Source organism: Odocoileus virginianus, chromosome 6 (genome assembly GCF_023699985.2).
Source record: "Odocoileus virginianus isolate 20LAN1187 ecotype Illinois chromosome 6, Ovbor_1.2, whole genome shotgun sequence".
In the NCBI taxonomy this organism is placed as follows: Eukaryota; Metazoa; Chordata; class Mammalia; order Artiodactyla; family Cervidae; genus Odocoileus; species Odocoileus virginianus.
Window position 1 is genome coordinate 69,462,523 of NC_069679.1, and position 21,702 is coordinate 69,484,224.

General features: G+C 43.8%; 2 protein-coding genes across 3 annotated transcripts in view; one reads left to right on the plus strand and one right to left on the minus strand.

Annotated features, from left to right (window-relative positions):
- Positions 1 to 21,702, minus strand: part of MED6 (mediator complex subunit 6) — a 94,556-nt gene that overhangs the window by 52,479 nt on the left and 20,375 nt on the right. The window contains exon 1 of one of the 2 annotated variants that reach the window (XM_070469562.1): positions 12,271 to 12,486. The exons of the other annotated variant lie outside the window; for it this stretch is intronic. Within the exon in view, the coding sequence (XP_070325663.1) occupies positions 12,271 to 12,421 (151 nt within the window). The 5' untranslated portion in view covers positions 12,422 to 12,486. Of the gene's footprint in view, positions 1 to 12,270; positions 12,487 to 21,702 lie in introns of those variants that run through there. 2 annotated transcript variants of the gene reach the window in all.
- TTC9 (tetratricopeptide repeat domain 9) overlaps positions 15,586 to 21,702 on the plus strand; it is a 32,080-nt gene continuing 25,963 nt past the window's right edge. The window contains exon 1 of the mRNA XM_020916388.2: positions 15,586 to 16,194. Within this exon, the coding sequence (XP_020772047.1) occupies positions 15,786 to 16,194 (409 nt within the window). The 5' untranslated portion in view covers positions 15,586 to 15,785. The remainder of the gene's footprint in view (positions 16,195 to 21,702) is intronic.

Below are 21,702 nucleotides of genomic sequence, written 5' to 3' on the forward strand. Positions count from 1 at the left end.
TTAAGGAAAAACTAAGACTCTCCCAGATAAACTAAAACTAAAGAAGTTTATTGCTACTAGACTTGCTCCACAAGAATTATCAAAGACTCCTTCAAGTTGAAACAGAAGGAGAACAGGCAGCAACACAAAGATGTATGAAAACGTAAGATTCTCCAGTAAAGGTAAATACATGAACAAATATTTTAATAGCAACCTGTACTATTGTAATTTAGGTACACAGAACTTAAATGACAAAAACATTTTAAAGATAACTATAGATCAGTATTAAAAGATATATAATATCTAAAACTATAGTTTGTGATATCAATAACATAGAGTGGAGTGGTGACGCTGTAAGACAGTGGAATTTTTGTGTGCAGTTGAAGTTGTTATCAGTTTCAAATAGAATGCTATCACTTTAAGATGTTTTTGTAATTGTCGTGATAACTACAGGAAAATGTTGTGTGAGGTATTGGGTAAAATTTACAAAAACCAAAAATGGAATGGTGATTACCAGGGTCTGGAAAAGGGGGAGGAGAGTTGTTTAATGGGTATAGAATTTCAGATTTACAAGATGAGCAAGGTCTGGGGATCTGCATTAGAACCATATGAATATAGTTAACACATCTGAACAATACACATAAAAATATTAAGATGGTAAATTTTATCCTTTTACCACAATAGGAAAAGGAAGGGAAAAGTATGCATATGAAGGGAAAGTTCATGTTCAATGGGTATAGAGTTTCAGTTTTGTGAGATGAAAAGAATTTGGGAGATGGATGGCAGTGATGGTTGTATAACAATTTGCATGAATGTAATACCATTGAACTGTGCACATAAAACTGGGTAAGATGGTATGACAAAAAATCCACACATGCACAACCTCACACACCAACATCAGAGCAGGTCTCAGCACTTGACTGAATAGGCTACTGCCAAGCAGATAGAATTTGAGAGTAAAAGGGCTGCTAATAGCTCCAAATAGCTTGCCCTATTAATAAGACTTCCCTCATAGCTCAGTCGGTAAAGAATCTGCCTGCAGTACAGGAGACCTGGGTTCGATTCCTGGGTTGGTAAGATCTGCTGGAGAAGGAAATGGCAACCCACTCCAGTATTCTTGTCTGGAAAATCCCATAGATAGAGGAGCCTGGCAGGCTACAGTCCATGGGATCACAAGAGTTGGACACGACTTGGTGACTAAACCACCACAATTAACAAGAAATTTTACCATTAAAGACTTAACATCTTAAAACAATATTTATAATAGGGTCATGATGGAATGGACTTCCCTGGTGGCTCAGATGGTAAAGAATCTGCCTGCAATGCAGGAGACCTGGGTTTGATCCCTGGATTGGGAAGATGCTCTGGAGAAGGGAACAGCAACCCATTCCAGTATTCTTACCTGGAGAATTTCATGGACAGAGGAGCCTGGTGGGCTACAGTCCATGGGGTCACAAAGAGTCGGACATGGTTGATAAAATAACATACACACGCACATGACAGAATACAGAATCTTACTCTAATGGTTCATCTGAAAAGACATTTAATACAGAGACTACTTTCAAAAGTATGGGCATGATTATTAGATCCAAGAAAGAATGTTGAACCTACCACAGATCATCAAGAGAAGGAAGATATTGGGGCAAAAGGCAGAAATTGTGTTTGCTGTTGTTTTGCAGTCACTAAGTCGAGTCCAACTCTGTGCAGCCTTGTGGACTACAGCAGGCCAGTCTCCTCTGTCCCTCACTATCTCCCGTAGTTTGCTCAAATTCATATCCATTGAGTCGGTGGTACTATCTAACCATGTCATCCTCTGCCGCCTCCTTCTCTTTTTGCCTTCAATCTTTCACAGCATCAGAGTCTTTTCTAAGTGAGTCAGCTCTTCGTATCAGATGGTCAAAGTATTGGAACTTCAGCTTCAGCATCAGTCCTTTCAATGAATATTCAGGACTGATGTCCTTTAAGATTGACTAGTTTGATCTCCTTGCAGTCCAAGGGGCTCTTGAAAGTCTTCTCCAGCATTACAATTCAAGAGCATCATTTCTTTGGTGCACGGCCTTCTTTATGGTCCAACTCTTACATCCATACATGACTACTGGAAAAACCATAGCTTTGACTATAAAGACCTTTGTCAGCAAAGTGATGTCTCTGCTTTTTAATACACTGTCTAGGCTTCTCATAGCTTTCCTTCCAAAGAGTGTCTTTTAATTTCATGGCTGCAGTCACTGTCTGCAGTGATTTTGGAGCCCAAGAAAAGAAAATTCATCACTGCTTCCACTTTTCCCCCTTCTATTTGTCATGAAGTGATGGGACCAGATGCCATGATCTTAGTTTTTTGAATGTTGAGTTTTAAGTCAGCTTTTTCACTCTCCTCTGCCCAAGTCCATTGACAGGTAGACCCAAAGAAAAGGGGCCACAGAATCATAACTACCACATTGTCAGGACACAGCCACCCCCCAAACCATGGTGCCTCAGGGAGGGAGAAAGTGGGAAAGAAATGTATTCCTTTCTCTTCCTTCATCCTCCAGCCTCATGCTGGGGCTCTCCTCTGTGCAAAACTGACGAGAAGCAAGAGGGCAAAGGAGCCCAGTCAGTGAAGAGGTCAGTCTCCCAGAGCAAATCTAGACAAAAAAGCACAGCAAATGGATGGTGAGGCATGGCACAGTATTAGAGAATTTCTAGATTCTTAAAGAATCTTTAAGGTCATCTAAGACAGTCCACCAGGAAGTCTGTGTAAATCCTCTTTACTTTTCTCACTGATGTACCAAAACCTCCAAAGGCAGCAAAAAGCATGGCCTCTGGAGTCAGGCAGGCCTGTTCCCTACTTCCAAGTTGTGTGACCTTGGGCAAATTACCTAACTTCTGAAAACAGGTTTCTTCTTTATAAAGCAAGCATCATAATAACAGCCTCATGAGGTTATGGTGAAATTAAAAAATAAATACAGAGGTGAGGAGACTAGGCCCCTCCCTGACAGGGAGCTGTTGGCCTAGTTAAGCATGGACAATTTGTCACCAGATTCACAGTGCTACCTGACTTCCCAATTGGTTGAGTGGTTCATCAAAACATCTTTGTTTCTACTTAAACACCCATCAACTGATACCTGGTAAAAAAACATTCTGATACATCTGTACAAACAAATATTGTATAAGTATATTTTAAAATGTGGTAGTTCTATACATACATTGTATCTGAAATACAATGATTTCCAGATAATATTTGTAATTTAAGATAGATAGGGAAATAGGTTGATAGATTATCTCTGGAGCAATTCACAAGGGCAAATAGAACTGGATACCACTGGGAAGGATTTGGGAAGACTGAGTGCAGGGATAAAAGGAAATTTTAATTTTTATTATATAATCTTGATACTAAAAGTATTTTGAGTTGGTATCTTATATTCTTCTGTTTATTTTGTTTTCCCACAACCATTACAAAATGCCTAGTAGGTACACAACAAGGAGATCAAACCAGTCAATCCTAAGGAAATCAACCCTGAATATTCACTGGAAGGACTGATGCTGAAGCTGAAGCTACAATACTTTAGCCACCTGATGTGAAGAACCAACTCATTGGAAAAGATCCTGATGCTGGGAAAGATTAAGGGCAAGAGGAGAAGAGGGTGACAGAGGATAAGATAGTTGGATGGTATCATTGACTGAATGGACATGAGTTTGAGCAAATTCCGGGAGATAGTGAAGAACAGGGAAGCCTGGTGTGCTGCAGTCCATGGGGTCACAAAGAGTCAGACATCACCGAGTTACTGAACAACAACAACAATACTAGGTGCTTGGAATACAAAAAAAAAAAAAAAAGACACTATCCCTACTTTTGAGCAGCTCTAGCCTAGGTGACAAAAAAGCAAGTAGAGAACCATTATGCTATGTAATGTATGGCCTATCTGATTTTCCTTATTCAAAACTTGAAGACACTCACCAATCACCCTTTAAACTCCTTTTTTATTGCATGTATCACATTTTAACATCCTATATATTTATTTATCTATGATATTTCTTGTCAGTTTTCTCCCATCCCATGAAGGTGAAAATTTTTGCTTGTCTTGTTCCCTGATAGATCTCCGATGCCTGAAATGGCAGAAATTTTCAGTGGATGTTTGTTGAACTAATGTTGAATGAATAAACATTATGTAATGTAAAAGCATGAAAAAGAAGCTATCAGAACACAGCAGAGGAACACCAAATGTATACGTGGATGTCAGTAAGGCTTCATAGAAGAAGAGACATTTGTCCTAAGTCTTGAAGGAAACCTGAGTGACACTGGCTGAAAGACCCAATGTTCAAAGGGCAAGTCCTGAGAAATGTAGAAAGATGAACCATACAGGGAACTGGAATTCCAAAGATATAAAGATACGAAGGAATGGCAGTAGAGAAAACTGAATGTATGCCAACAAGTATGTGTTCCTGTTAACTGTTTATGTTGGTGAGGCAATGGTTTCTTGAAGACTTGTTACAGTGTTCTTTCTTCTATGTATGTTTAATTTTTTTTCATAATACAAAGATAAGAATAAATGAATAAGGGGCTTCTCTGATGGTTCAGAGGTTAAAACTCCATGCTCCTGGTCCCTGGTTGGGGAATTCAGATCCTGCAAAAATCTTGCCTGCTACACGTTGCAGTCAAAATAAATAAAAAGTTTTTTTAAAAAAATAAACATTTGTAAAAGAAAAAAAAGAATAAATGAACATGCAAACTACTTTAGGAAAGTATAAAAATGTTTTCTAGGGACTTTTGAGGAGTATAAAAATGCTTTTCTAGGCAAGGGAACATGTCTATGGTTACCAGCCACAAGCAAGAGCAGCCAAACTAGGGTAGCAATAAGTGGTAGGTGAAAAAGGTAAATACCTTAGAAGGAACACATAAGTCCATAGTTTTTCAATTGTAAATGACAACTCAAGATTAAGTGTGAAAGGGAATTTTCACTGGTTCACACACTAGGAAGTCCAGGGAAGTATCTGGGCATTAAAAACTGCTGGATCTATAGCAGAAGGAACTCTCCTCAATGCTCTGTGGTGACATAAATGGGAAAGAAATCTAAAAACAAGTGGATATATGTATACGCACAACTGATTCACTTTGTGTACAGCAAGAAACTAAGCAACATTGTAAAGTAACTATACTCCAGTAAAAATTTCTTAAATGAAAAAAAAAAAAAAAAGAATAACTGCTAGATCTAAGAACTTCATGGCTAACACTCGAGCTTTGTCTCTCCCTTAAAACCTTTTTTGCTTCTGTTCCAATTCAGTTTTCAGACAGAATTTCCCTAGATGGTAAGAAAGACAGCTGTCAATTGCCCCCACCTCAAATCCTCCCAACTTAAAGAGCCACTGTCTCCCAATGTCTGTATAACTCCCAGGGAAAATTCTAATTCCCTGCTTGGGTCACGTGCTCCTTCCTAACCAATCACTATGGGGTAGAGAGATGGAATAATATGACCGGCCAAGCAAGGAATAGGCACTAGCTGGAGAGGGTGGAGGCTCAGACACTCTTTTTGGTGTACTGAGCACCCAGTTCCAGTATGAGGCAAGGGGAGTTCTCCCTCCACCAACAAGCAATTCTTGAGACACCAGCTGGGTGTCTACAATTAAGCTCCATTCTGACACTGTCTACCCAGAGATAGCATCGGATTCTACAGGTTCTACAAGACTGCCACACACACACCACCTCCCCCCGCCTCGCCCCATTTCAGATGCCACTCACAATTCCAGGTTGTTACCTGTGCTTCCGACTAACGGGCTATAAATCAAAGGTTACTGTGATCCCCCTCCTCACCCTTTCCTCCCGTTTGATGAATTTGCCAGAGCAGCTCACAGAACTCAGAAAATCCACTTACTCTTTAGATTACTGTTTTATTATGAAAGGACACAACTCAGGAACAGCCAAATGGTAGAGATGCGTACGGCAAGATGTGTGGGAAGGAGCATGGAGCTTCCATGCTCTCTTCAGGCATCCTATTCTCCTTAAATCTCTATATGTTCAACAACCCAGAAGCTCTCTGAACCCTGAACCCTGTTTTTTTTTTATGGAGGCCTCATTACTCAGAAATGATGAACTAAATGATTAACATCAGTGACTGGACTCCAGCTCCAACTCCTCTCCCTTTCCCCAGAGGCTGGAGGTCTGAGGACTGAAAATTCCAACCCCCTAATCACATGGTTGATATTTCTCCCGGCAATCTTGATTCCAGTTTATGCTTCATCCAGCCTGGCATTTTGCATGATGTACTCTACATATAAGTTAAATAAGCAAGGTGACAAGTTACAGCCTTGATGTACTTCTTTCCCTATTTGGAACCAGTCTGTTGTTCCATGTGCAGTTCCAACTGTTGCTTCTTTACCTACATACAGATTTCTCAGGAGGCAATAGAAGGGAGAAATATCAATAATCTTAGATACACAGATGACATCATCCTTATGGCAGAAAGTGAAAAGGCACTAAAGAGCCTCTTGATGAAAGTGAAAGAGGGGAGTGAAAAAGCTGGCTTAAAACTCAACATTCAAAAAATGAAGATCATGGCATCCGGTCCCATCACTTCATGGCAAATAGATGAGGAAACAATGGATACAGTGACAGACTTTATTTTCTTGGGCTCCAAAATCATTGCAGATGGTGACTACAGCCATGAAATTAAAAGATGCTTGCTCCTTGGAAGAAAAGCTATGACCAACCTAGACAGCATATTAAAGAGTAGAGACATTATCTTGCTGACAAAGGTCCATCTAGTCAAAGCTATGGTTTTTCCAGTAGTCATGTATGGATGTGAGAGTTGGGCTTGAGAGTCCCTTGGACTGCAAGGAGATCAAACCAGTCAATCCTAAAGGAAATCAGTCTTGAATATTCATTCAAGGAACTCTCAAGAGTCCTCTCCAACACCACAATTCAAAAGCATCAATTCTTCTGTGCTTAAGTGAGTTCCAAAAAGTCATCTCATTAACATAAAAAAGACACCTTCATTGCTCTCTTCATCCAGGAAATTTCAAGGGTCTTAGGAACTCTGTGTCAGAAACAGAGAAAAAGATCAACTGTATATTTCTTATACATCATAATATCACAGACACCGTGATTGACAGCTCTACCAGGACCCCATGGTATAGGGGAAAGAAGAATCCCCTAAGGAAGACATGCTGACAGATCCAAATAACTGATATCATAGCCCCTGTGTAGGGCCACAATTGATAGTGGAGATGGGAAGATTGAGGGGTGCAGAGTGGATTGAGTAGTAGGAAAGAGTAAGGATAGGCAGAGAGGGTTTGTTTTTCTAAATAAGACCAGACTGAATTAGAATGTGATAGAGGAATTTCTTGTTGGGGTGGCAGTGGGGGATGAAAATATGAAGCTCACATTAGCCTCATATGGTTAATACTACATCTGGGCATGAAATAGTTAAAAATCCCCCACTTTCCCATAGTGGGATTTTTGAAGGTTGAATATGGATTAAAAGCTGGTAATGAAAATGTTGTCATCTTCTCAGGTAAATTGTGAAGTTGAATGCAATTAGAAAAACATCCCCCAAAATAGCGTTGGTTTTGTTGGCATGGGACCAAACCCTGAACAGCTTAGATTAGTATAAAGAAGATTCAAATATATGTCTTTCACAGATGCTTAAGAAACTGAGCTGAAGGAAGAGAAAAAAGCAGCACATGCCATCTGTTTAGGAGGTATGAGAGCTCCAGAGAGAGTTTGGAAAGAAAGGGAAGCTTCAGTCTTCTAAGACCAGGAGGCAGTGAGAAAGGCAGAGACGCAAAGAAATGGCAACAAGGTCAGGACCAAGGGCAGATACAGAGCCCAAGGCCCATAAAGTCAGCAGGAGCACTGTGCCTTCTGCTGTGGATCACGCCAAATTCTTCCCATCAAAATAATCCATGAACATCTCTAAGAAATCTTGCAATGCGTCTCAGTAGTAATGAGCTATTACATTAGTGACAAGATCACCCATAGGATTCACTGTCCTATGTCCAGTGCTGGCCTGTTAGGAATGAAGGGAGAGGTTTTGATGACCTTGGGCCAAAGGACCAATGAAGCCATCTGTGTAGCAGAAACACACTGTGACTCAGTCTTCATTCTCCCCTGTGAAATCCATGAGCAAGCAACACATTCAAGGACCACCTACAGATGAGCAGTCAAAATATTATTTTCACCTGAATAGGTGCTCAATTTCTTAGTGCAGAGTTCTCTTGCAAAAACAAGATTGGAGCAAAGTAAAAGCCAATATTAAAGGTCAGTTGAGCCTTGCCTTCTCCATCACATACCCAAATCTTCTCGCTCTCTGTCCTGCCATCAGTTCAGTTTAGTTGCTCAGTGTCCGACTCTTTGTGACTCCATGGACTGCAGCACATCGGGCCTTCCTGTCCATCACCAACTCCAGGAGTTTACTAAAACTCATGTCCATTGTGTCGATGATGCCATCCAACCATCTCATTCTCTGTCATCCCCTTCTCCTCCCACCTTCAATCTTTCCCTGCATCAGGATCTTTTTCAATGAGTCAGTTCCTTGCATCAGCTGGCCAAAGTATTGGAATTTCAGCTTCAGCATCAGTCCCTCCAATGAGTATTCAGGACTGATTTCCTGTAGGATGGACTGGTTGGATCTCCTTGCAGTCCAAGGGGCTCTCAAGAGTCTTTTCCAAGACCACAGTTTAAAATTCTTCAGCACTCAGCTTTCTTTATAGTCCAACTCTCACATCCATACATGACTACTGGAAAAACCAAAGCTTTGATTAGACAGACCTTTGTCAGCAAGGTAATGCCTCTGCTTTTTAATGTCTAGTTTGGTCATAGCTTTTCTTCCAAGGAGTAAGCATCTTTTAATTTCATGGCTGCAATCACCATCTGCAGTGATTTTGGAGCCCAGAAAAATAAAGGCAGCCACTGTTTCCACTGTTTCCCCATCTATTTGCCATGAAGTGATGGGACTGGATGCCATGATCTTAGTTTTCTGGATGTTGAGCTTTAAGACAACTTTTTCATTCTCCTCTTTCACTTTCATCAAGAGGCTCTTTAGTTCTTCTTCACTTTCTGCCATAAGGATGGTGTCATCTGTATATCTGAGGTTATTGATATTTCTCCTGGCAATCTTGATTCCAGCTTGTGCTTCATGCAGCCTAGCATTTCTCATAATGTATTCTGCATATAAGTCAAATAAGCAGGGTGACAATATACAGCCTTGACATACTCCTTTCCAGATTTGGAACCAGTCTGTTGTTCCATGTCCAGTTCTAACTGTTGCTTCTCGACCTGTATACAGATTTCTCAGGAGGCAGATCAAGTGGTCTGGTATTCCCATCACTTGAAGAATTTTCCACAGTTTGTTGTGATCCACACAGTCAAAAGCTTTGGCATAGTTAATAAAGCAGAAGTAGATGCTTTTCTGGAACTCGCTTGCCTTGCCATACTGGGCCAGAAATGGAAGCAGTAAAAAGTATGCTTGGCTATGCATCTGAGGAAGAGAAAACAAGATGGCCTGACCCCCAAGAGGAGGCTCTGACTCAGCTTACCCATTCCCAGTGCATGAAATAGAAGAGAAAACTGCATGGAGGTTCAGAATCCTGCCCTTGTGAAGTGTGGACTAATTAATTTCTGGAATCTGCCCAAAATAGTGAATATGTCTTCTCTGGGAGAAAGCAAAGGCCAGGAGAGAAGGGGAGAGATGGAACATCTTTTCTTTTAAATACTTGCTCCTCAAAATGTGGGCCACAGACCAGCAGTATCATCTTCCCCAGGTGGTTTGTTAGAAATACACTTTTTGGGTCCCACCCTAAACAGTAGAATCAGGGAATTGCTTTTTAAAAAGATCTCCTGTGGAGTCACACGCCTGTTAAAGTTTGAGAAGCACTGAGTTTGTGAATCCTAAATCCATGCCCAAATTGTCTATCATTTGGATTTTCACTCACTTCCTAAGACAGTGCTCTGTGTATAGTCAATAGTTAACGAAAAGAGTGTTTGAGAAATTCTCTCTGGCACCTATTTAATTCCATTTGAAGGGAGGAGGCCATTTCTGAGAAACCACCACACACTTATCAGGGAGTAGTTTGGACAGAGACAGAAGCATGCTAAATACAAGCAAACAAAACAGTTCTAGACATACACACACAGCTCTGCAGAGTGGGACAGATGGGCATAGTAAGCTTCCTCTCACTCCATCCCCCCGCCCATAATATTCCCTCCCTTCCTCACTCATGCTTTCCTTCATCCAATTTAGTCTGAAGCTCTTATGTTGAGCTGTTTCCTACACAGAATAGTTACCATGTGTATTACATGTCTCTTGCAGCTCTGTCTCAAACCTAACACTGAAGAATGAAATGTTAGACCATTAAGCCAGGACACAGTAAAAACAGACAACAATTGGGCACATACTTCTCACATTTAAATATTGTGACTATCATGATCAAATTCATACCTTATTGCTGACAGTAACCAAACCCCAGGCTTGGATCTCCATCTACTATTTGCCTTCAGTAGCTCTTCCTACCTAAGTAGGAAGTTTAAAATGTATACAGCACACAGAACTTATTCAATATCCTGTGATAAACCATCATGGGAAAGAATACCAAGAAAATAATGCATACATGTGTACAGTCACTCTGCTATACAGTAGATATTGGCATAACATTGTAAATCAACTGTACTTCAATTTAAAAGGGGCTTCCCTGGTAGTAAAGAATATGCCTGAGATGCAAGAGACCCAGGTTCAATCCCTAGGTTGGGAAGATCTGGAAAACAGAATAGCAACCCCCTCTAGTATTCTTGCCTGGAGAATCCCATGGACAGAGGAGCCTGGTGTGCTATAGTCCATGGGGTTGCAAAGAGTTGGACATGACTGAGTGACTAACACTTTCACTTTTTCAATTTTAAAAAATTAAAAAAAAACAACTCAGAGTACACAACTCTCAATTTCTTATCTTTGCTCTACCTGACACAATACTGCAAAGTGAAAAGGGCCAGGGGTCAGCAAATATGGACTGAATCTGCCATATTTATTATGGAATCTAATCATGATGGAATTTAATGACTCATAACTAAAGTTATAATCTGTTGAGTACTTACAATGTACTTCACCACAATCCTATGAAGTAAACAGAATCCCTATTTAATGAATAAGGATATTTGAAGTTTTCAGAAGTTGAATAACTTGCCCAGGAAGCAGCAAAGATAGAATTCCAACCTATACCTGTCTAAGTCCAAATCTTAACCACTAAACTAGTATGATCTTTCACTGGTCAGAAACTACTACAAACTCAGTGTGTGAGTAGAGAATCATTTTCCTTCTCTGGGGCTGCGAGGAGGATTAGATAAGATTAAAGATGTTCAAGCACTTAGAAAAGTAAGGTGCTGTAATATATAAGGTATAATTTAGTACATTAAGGCTGTGTCCATATAAAAACCCTCAGTACTATATAAATGGCAACTAACACGTGAAAAATGTTCACCCTTGAAATTAGTGATACCCCAGTTCATTCAACACACAGCTCTTATGTATCAAATTAGAAAATATTTTTTAAAGTTTAATCCTTCATGTTGGCAAGTATGTTGGGAAACTAGCATGTTGCTGGTGAGAGGTCAAGTACTACAATCTTTCTAAAAAGCAAATTCAAAGTATGTTTCAAGACATTTTTAGATATTAACATAATTTCTTGTGAAGAAATACAAATTAGGACAAAAACTAAGTATGAATAGAGTTACTCAAGAGCATAGATACTAAAGCCAGATTGCTTGGATTTAAATGCCAGCTCGACTTCTTTTTTTAAACTTTTTATTTATTTATTTGTCTGTGCTGGGTCTTAGTTGCAGCATTGGGCATCTAGTTCCCTGACGAGGGACCCAACCCCAGCCTCTCACTTTGGAAGCGAGGAGTCTTAGCCACTGGACCACCAGGGAAGTCCCCCAGTTCTATTTATCAGCAGTGTGATCTTGGGCAAGTCTCTGTGACCTGGTGTCTAAAATAGGGATAATAACCTATTCCACTGGATTGTTATAAGTGGTATCTGTTATTTTTATTATCTCAGTGTTCTTTATAATAGCAAACACTTGGAATCAATCTATCTGACCACAGAAAAATGATCAAATACACTATACTACAAACACAAAAGGAATATTATGAAACCATTAAAAACAAGACTTTAAAAACCTATTTAATTACATATAATGTAAAGTAAAAAGGGCAGGAAACTGTATATATCAACTCATACCACTCATGTTTGTTAAAAGAGCACTTTGTACAAATATAGATGCTTAGAAAAAAACAGAGAGGAATCATATCGAAATATTAACAAAGAATATACCTGGTGACAGTATAGAGTGGGGGGCGGGTTCTTTGTACTTTGCAAATCCTCCAGAGCAGGGCTTTTCACACTCTTCATAAGCATATGAATCACCTGGTGATCTTGAGAATAGATCTGGGTCAGCAGATCTGGGATTTTGCAGATTCTTCATCTCTAACAGGCTCCAAAGTGACGCTGATGCTATTGGCCCAAGGCCTCTACTTTGAGTAGTCAGGTTTTGGAGCCAGAGTCTTCAAACTTGACTGTGCATCTGAATCAAGGTGGGAGTGGGGGATCAAAATACAGGTTGCCGGATCCCCATGCCTAGAGTTTCTGATTTTAGTAGGTCTGGAGTGGGACCCTAGAAACAGCATCTCTATTTTCCAGGTGACACTGATGCTGCAGGTCTGGAAACCGTGCTTCAAAAGCCAATGATGTAAAATACATACATCTTTTTCTCAGCATCATAAAGGAGGCAGGAGCACTAAAAAAACAGGCCACCTTCTCCTCTGTTTACAAAATCAGATGCAACCCCTTCAAATGCTTCCATAATCTAACCCAATCATTTTCAGTTACTTCTGTTTAGACCATTAAACTCAAACCACTAATGCCGTAAACATCCCTAAGATTCCGAACATCAGGACCTCTGCTGTTTCCTCACTCTGGTTGAGATGTCATTTTCTTCTATTTCCTCAGGATCAGATCTTACCCATCCTTCAAGGCCTCAAATGCTTCCTGCACAAAGTTTCCCTTCCTTGGGGCTCCACAGGACTTTCTTTTCCTTCTGGCAACATTTACCAATTTCTACCTGGCAGAGTGAGTATACGGGTGGGTGGTTTATCTCCTCCAGTAGACTGGGAGTTAGTTAGAGAGCAGGACAGTCCCTTCCTGGATTATCTTTGCCCCTTGACCTCAGCAAATCCCCAGCAGCCAGCCAGGGCAGTCTGAAAGAATGAATGAAGTAAGGGATGGAACCTTCTGAGGCAGGGCAGAACTGTCCTGTAAATGGAAACTAGGACACATGCCCAGCCTTGATGACCAACAGGAACAGGTGTTTTCCATCTCTGATGTCTGTGATTCATTCTGCACAACTGCCTGCACACCCAGGCGCCAGCACACGGCGGCTCTCAGAACACACAACGCCCTACAGGGTGAAGTGCCCACTGTGTTCTGGGCACCTGGGTGGCCACATACAGGGACATATCTCAGTGACAACCTGTACCCACAGGAAAAGAGGCCTTGCCACCTTCAAATTATTAACGCACAAGTATTAACACGGCTCCTGGTTCTTACTGCAAAGAAACAGGTGCTGCAGCTGGTGCCTATGTCCCTTGCTTCCTGCCGCAGCGGTCCTTTTAGTTTTTAAGAAATCTATTGAGGGTGAGTCTGCATGTGCTTCACAGCCTGGGGTCCCCCATCCCTACAAACACACACACACACACACTCACTCACAATACATCCCTACACACACACACACACTCACAATATACCACACACACACTCACAGTACATCTCTACACATGCACACACACACTCACAATACATCCCTACACACACACAATATATCCCCACCACACACTCACAGTACATCCTTATACACACACTCACAATACATCCCTACACACTGACACACACAATATATCCCCCCACACACTTTCACAGTACATCCCTACACATGCACACACACAATACGTCCCTACACACACACACACATATCACTCACAATACATCCCTACACACAAACACTCACTCACAATACATCCCTACACACACACATACACCCAATACATCCCTACACACACACTCACATTCACTCACAATACATCCCTACACACACACACTCACTCACTCACAATACATCCCTACACACACACACTCACTCACTCACAATACATCCCTACACACACACACTCACTCACTCACAATACATCCCCACACACACACTCACTCACTCACAATACATCCCTACACACACACACTCACTCACTCACAGTACATCCCTACACATGCACACACACAATACATCCCTACACACACACACACACATATGCTCACAATACATCCCTACACACAAACACTCACTCACTCACAATACATCCCTACACACACACATACACCCAATACATCCCTACACACATACTCACATTCACTCACAATACATCCCTACACACACTCACTCACTCACAGTACATCCCCACACACACACACACATTCACTCACAATACATCCCTACACACACACACACACACATTCATTCACAATACAGCCCTACACACAGACTCACTCACTCACAATACATCCCCACACACACACTCACTCACTCACAATACATCCCTACACACACACTCACTCACTCACAATACATCCCTACACACACACACTCACTCACTCACAATACATCCCTACACACACACTCACTCACTCACAATACATCCCTACACACACTCACTCACTCACAATACATCCCACACACACACACACTCACTCACAATACATCCCTACACACACTCACATATTCACTCACAATACATCCCTACACACACACACACATTCACTCACAGTACATCCCTACACACACACACTCACTCACAATACATCCCTACACACACACTCACATTCACTCACAATACATCCCTACACACACACTCACTCACTCACTCACAATACATCCCTACACACACACACTCACTCACAATACATCCCTACACACACTCACTCACTCACAATACATCCCTACACACACTCACATATTCACTCACAATACATCCCTACACACACACTCACATTCACTCACAATACATCCCTACACACACACACTCACTCACAATACATCCCTACACACACACACTCACTCACAATACATCCCTACACACACTCACATTCACTCACAATACATCCCTACACACACACTCACATTCACTCACAATACATCCCCCCACACACACACTCACTCACTCACAATACATCCCCACACACACACACACATTCACTCACAGTACATCCCCACACACACACACACATTCACTCACAATACATCCCCTACACACACACAGACACACACACACACCCTCCGCCCTGCGTCTCTTTCAGACTAGGCGCGCCTCCGAGGGCTGGATTGAATGGGAAAGAAAGGGCTCGTCTTTGTCACTAATCCTCCCCTCCTTCAGGCGAGCCAAGCTTCTTCCGGGTCAGCGACAATCCCCGCCAAGCCCCTCGGGCCCCCGGCCCCCGGCCCCGCTAGCCCCGAGCGCGCCGGGGCCAGGTCGCCGCCGCCCGCAGGTTGCGGGAGGGGAGGAGGGCGAGGCGGAGGGCGGGCGGCGCGGGAGTGGGGGAGGGAGGGCGGAGGGAAGGAGGGGAAGGCAATCCGAGGAGGAGGAGGAGGAGAGCGCAGCCTCCCGCAGCTGGCGAGGAGAATGGGAGTGCGGGACGACAGACCGCCGCGGGGTGTCACGGCCGCGGCCGAGCTCTCCAGGCGCGGGGCCGGCGCCCGCCGCGTTTAAACCCGGGAGGGCGCGGCGGCGCCGGGCGGCGGCCGAATGGAGAGGAAGGGCTCGGCGGCCGGAGCCAAGGGGAACCCGAGTCCGCCCGCGGCCGGCGAGGCGCAGCGGCCCCAGCCGCCGCTGTGCGTCCCTGGCGGCGGCGGCGGAGGGACCCCGGCGCGGGGCCAGGCTGGGGCGGCGGCCGAGCCCGCCGAGTTCATCCGGCGCGCGCACGAGTTCAAGAGCCAAGGGGCGCAGTGCTACAAGGATAAGAAATTCCGCGAAGCCATCGGCAAATACCACCGGGCGTTGCTGGAGCTGAAGGGGCTGCTGCCGGCCGCCGGGGAACGGGAACGGGACTCGCGCGGGGCCTCCCCGGCCGGGGCCCCCAACCCCGGCCGCCTCTCGGAGGAGCAGAGCAAGACGGTGGAAGCCATCGAGATCGACTGCTACAACAGCCTGGCAGGTGAGCTGCACCGCGCCGCGCCGCGCTCCCGGCCCCTCCTTCCCCTGCCCTCCCCGTCTCCAGCCCGGAGCTGGTTCCTATGCTCCGGCCCCGGTCCTCCGGTCACCGCGCCGCGCCCCGCACTCCCTCGCGGGGACCGTGCCGCTCCGGGAAGGAGAACCCGGGGTGGGGGGTGCTTTGGGAAAAGTGTGACTTTTAGGATTAAACCTTCTGAAACTCGTGGTCATCCCGCATTCCTCCCCCGCATCCTCGTAAATCTCGCCTATAAATAGCTGGACAGACAGATGGGGGACCCAGCCGGCCTGGCGGCGAGTGCTGCTACTACTGCTTACCCGTGGACCCGGGTCCAAATGCGGGAAGCAGCACCCGGGGTGGGCCACGCGCACCCACCGCATGCCCAGTGGCTGCTGGCCCCGGGGATCGTTGGCACCAGAGCTGGCCCTCACCTTCCCCCCAGCTGACCGCATCTCTGAGTCAAGTCCTTGCCCGAGTCCCTTTGGCCCCAGTGGCAAAGGGCAGTTTGCTACGATGCTTTCAGCATCTCAAGCAAAATGGATTCCAAAATGCACTTTCTTCTCTCCGAGCTCTGCTGGGGCCTCGGTTGCCAGGTGAAGAGAGCAATCTCAAAGGGAAACTAGTTCAAGGTTGGGCTTGAGCTGTGCTCCATTCTCGCCCCCCGCCTCCCACTCCGTGTAGCACTGGTTCTCACACCAGCTGACTGCTAGGCTTTGAGGAAAAGGGAGTCCTTTTATTGGGAAAAGAAATTCCCGAGTACACTTTGGAGATTAAGGTCAAAGTCGGGCATTTTTAAAAATTAACTTCGGCACAGGAAATTTTAAAGTCTCTAGAAACGGAGGAGTCTGGGTCATTCCAGGGCCTTCCTGAGAGAAGGTGGAAGAGGTTGCCAGAGGCCTTATATTCGAAAAGCACTCTTTGGTCTTCCCCCAACCCATCTGGTGGGATTTGGGAATGATCCACCTCCTCTGATCAAATTAAAGGCCATCACTCCTGGTCCCTAACCCTTGAAGTTGCCCAAACTCTTTAGCTCTGGACAGTTGGAGCACAGTTAGGTGAGGAGAATGGGTGTGGCTGGGGATGGTGGATTTGTCTGGAGCCCAGACAGTTGAGGGATGAAAAATGTATGTGGATAATTGTCTCTATTTCGGAGTGCCAGTCAGCTGTTCCCTTGAATGCCTCTAGTGCCAGCCTACCTCAGCTTCCATAAGGCCATATCCAGTGTCATCTTTAATCAGGCAGAGCCAGGCACTTTGAAATCTGTTAAGTAGTTTACAAACATGAAGGATTAATAATAATAGTAGTAGTAGCAACGGTGGGGATGGTGCTGTGATAGCAGTCCTACTGGTAACTGCAGCAGGTAAAGTAGTAGTAATATGGCATAGATGTATTTCAGTCAATCACAAGGCGCATAGTGATTCCCTTCCTTTCCCGCAAGTCTCTGGCATATTCGCTACTGCCTGATGAATGTAAAGGGCAGAGTGGCCATGGGTGGAGAAATCACTAATGCAGTGATTTCAGAGTGGCAGCAGAGTCTTCTATTTAGTATTTTCCATGGGCATTCTAGGGTTGCCCCTCACCCCATGCTTTTGGCTGCCAGCCTATGGCTAGCACAGCCTACCGTCTACCCCAGAAGGGGTTATATTTCCATGGTGAAACTAAAGCTGTGTCTTCCTTGGTCAGGCCAGCCCAGTGGGCGGGGTTAAGAGCTGAACAGTTCCTCCACCTCCACGCCCCCCCCCCCCGCCCCCCAACACACACACTCTGGAAAACTTTAGTGGTGAGAGAATGGAAAGTAGCAAGGGCAGATTTCCCCCTCTGCTGCTTGTTCCAGTGCTCGCCACTTATTAATATTCATAATTTATGGATTGCAAAAGTAATGCATGCCTGTCAAATGTATTTTCTTTTAGAAAATGCAAAATTACCTATGGTCACAGCAACCTAAAGAAATCCATTGTGATATATTTCCTTCCTGTATCTTTTTCTTTACTTAAATGTAAACTGTTTACAAAGTGCAGGACCTCCTGCATCCTGTTTTTATGCCCAGTCGCCATTGTATCAGAGCATTTTTTACATTTCACTAAAATCTTTTTGTGAAGATTATTTTCAAGGGCAACCTAAAATTTTTAAATACGTGTTTACAATGATCATTTGATGGAAAGAGGAAGAAGTATGGTCCCTATTATTGTTGTTAGGACCAGAGCAATGCAGTGTGGCCTGTAAGATAATCTTTGCCCCTGCACCTGATTGAAGGGAAGAGATCGCAACTGCAAGTTTGTTCTGGCAAAAAGGCAACTGGCCCTTCCATCCAGGCTGCAGTGCTGGCTGAGCAACCCAGTGGGCTCCAGGTAATAACAGTCTGAAGATTTTGGTCCTCTCAAGGATCTGTCCTTCTACACAGCTGTGCATAGAGGAAGAGCTTTGGGGTTTAGAAGCAACATGGACTAGCTCAGAAATACCTGGAGGATTAGGCCATGTTGTTAAGGGCATTTCAGCACCAAACAAAAACTGTTGTGAGGCTTCTGGAGGAAATCTAGGTTCAGGGGTTCCTTGCATTCTGCATTGAAGGCCCCAGGAGAACAGCAAGTGGGCAGTTAGAATCTGCTAGGAGATATTTGCCTAAAAATCCATTTAGATGACTTGAGGTGACCATTTGAAGGGTATGCAGGCAATTGGCAAGGTGCTTGTGGTTGTGGTCTGTTTTGGCTTAGAGTTTCTTTCTGATTAGTAGGGAACTGGCCAATGGTGGAAGACTTCTCGATTTGATTGTGTAGTCTTATTCTCTAAGAAATTCAAGGGAAAAGATGGGCAGCATCTTCTTCTTTCGGAATTTCTAATGATTTTGATACAATGATTAGAAAAGATATTCTGACCTGCCAGGGGAGATGTAGACATGTAATTCTTACCAAGGCTACAAAAGAGGCATATACTGGCCAACTGATGGACTCCCATTGACCTCGAACAAGACACAGGACTCCCCCTGAGGCCTTGGAATGTTCTGTGCAAAACCTCTTGAAGGACAGAGCCTTTTGCTTTACATCTGTTCCTGTGGGATTGTGAGGGCCCCAGCTGGGATGTGATCAAAAGGTTGTAATGCATGACTTTGTGGGTATTTTCAAATGATGTTCAAGACTCAGATGCGCACAGTGGAGATGAGTGCTGACAGGCCATGGCATTGAATCTGAAGGCTAGATGAGAGTCAGCTTAGGCCCCTATTCCTAGCACACCCTGTGACTTTGTATAAGTCCCTTCCACATCATTTTATGTCCATCTTCCTATCTATTTAGAGCTATGTTTTGGGGGGCGGGTATTTGTATTACCAAAGGGGCAAGTAATTTCTACTGAATTAAAAGTCCCAGGACAGGGGAATGACACGGCCTCAATAAGCCACACCTGAAAAAGGCCTGGCTGACAGTCAGTTTTATCAGTACTTTTTTATCTTCAGGCCATAGAACTGGAGCCAGCTACATATTTGTGGGGCCCAATGGAAAATGAAAATGTGGGGCTCCTTCTTCAAAAAAGCAGGAGAAAATTGTCCTTAAAGGTCTTAAAAGATAAAGCTTTTCCCCTTTCTTTCATGGTCTCTCTCTCTCGACATGGTGTTTTTATCTGCTATTTAATGTCATTATGAGAAAGTTATAATTTTAAAGGATTGGCATGAATTTACCATTCATCTTTATAGTGTGCAGTGCCAGTTTTAAGTGGAAATATAAGAGCACTTAACTGGTATGTGAAATCACGTAAGTTCCACAATTCACGTTTTGCAGTTTGTACATGTATATGTAGTTTATTCCTACTGGAACTGTGGAAATGCTGACAAAATGAAGTCAACTGCTTTTATTTCACTTTTTATATGCATACTTTTTTTGTGCACTCTTTACCAATCTTGCCTTTCTGATGAGTAAGGAAAGGAAAGGGAGCTATTCCTTACTCCCACCCAAATCTTTCCTTCTCTGTCATCATTTTCAGCCTAAGTGGTTGGCTAGCACAGGGAAGTAACTTAAGCAAGAAAGGGTAAGCTGGGGTTTTAGGTTATTTGTGTTTCTTAGAGCACTGTTGCTTCCTTTCTGCACTTGAAGCAATTTCTGGGTTGAATGGAAAGCCTGGCCTCTTTGGGCTGTCAGTGTGTGTGCTTACTTAGTTATAGACCAAGCAGCCTTACCTTATGCTTGTTGAAGTCCCCTTCATTGTGGAACCGCTGTATGCTTATGGGGCATTGTGAATGCTAGGTACTACGTGGGGCTTCAAAGAGTGTTTGTGCCTCTCTTCTGATCATGTTCATGCTCCATTATTCCATGGGGCTTCACTTACAAAAGAAAGAAAGAAAGAAAGTGAAGTTGCTTAGTTGTGTCCAACTCTTTGTGACCCCATGGACTGTAGCCAACCAGGCTTCTCCGTCCATGGGATTTTCCAGGCACGAGTAGTGGAGTGGATTGCTATCTCCTTCTCCAGGGGATCTTCCTGACCTAGGGATCGAACCCAGGTCTCTGGCATTGCAGGCAGACACTTTACTCTCTGAGCCACCAGGGAAGTCTTCCAAAACATAGTTTCAAAGATAAAATAAGAATTTCAAGAAGTCAACAGCAGAGCATTAAATCAAATACAAGGACCTTCTGAACATGGGTCCTATGTGACTGTACCCTTGAAGCCACCCCGCAATGGGACACCAGTAGATGATTGAGTGCATGCATCTAAGGTGGACAAAATTAGATACAGACTCTGAGGCAGATTCTAAGACAAAAGGTACCTGACAGAAATCGGTGTGGGAACCAAAGGACTGAGCATGAAGATGGATAAATTACGAATGTAAGAACTCAGTTGTTGAAAGAAGAGGTCAAGAGCTAGAGACAAGCAGTTAACCTGGTAACCAGAAGATGAGTTGTTGGGATAAGAACTGGCAAAGGAAGGGGAAAGAAGAGAGAGGTTTCATGGTAAGATGCTCAACCAAGATCTTGCCATATGGATGGGAGAGCTTGACCCACCAAGCCATTGTTGACCCGAGGCTGGTCCTTAGGCAGCCCCTTGACTAATGAATCTTGAGCCTGTAAACATGACTTCAAAGTTCATCTTCCAAGAAAGAATATGAGAATTTAAACTTGTAGAATGCTTTCAAGAAAAGAATATGCCAAATGTAGACTTCAGGCTGAGTTTCTAAAGTGGATTCTGAAGTTCCTTAGTTTACCTACAAAAGTAATGAGTTGGATGGCTTGTAGCCAGCAACTCTCTAGGACATCTTGAAATAAGAGTCCCTACAGCCAAAATGCAAGGGAGTGCCCCACCCAAGGCATGGGGACTCACTGCAGGGTGGACAGGAAGACCAAGATGTGGAACAGCCAGAAACTGTCCCCAGAGCTTCACAGGTTGGGAGTGACCCTCCTGCCAGCTGTTTTCTTTCATCACCAGGTTGTGCCTCCTTCATACAACTAGGATAAAAACCCAGTGTTTCAACCAACTAACCAACAATTTCCTAATTTCCAGATATTTGGCTTTGGA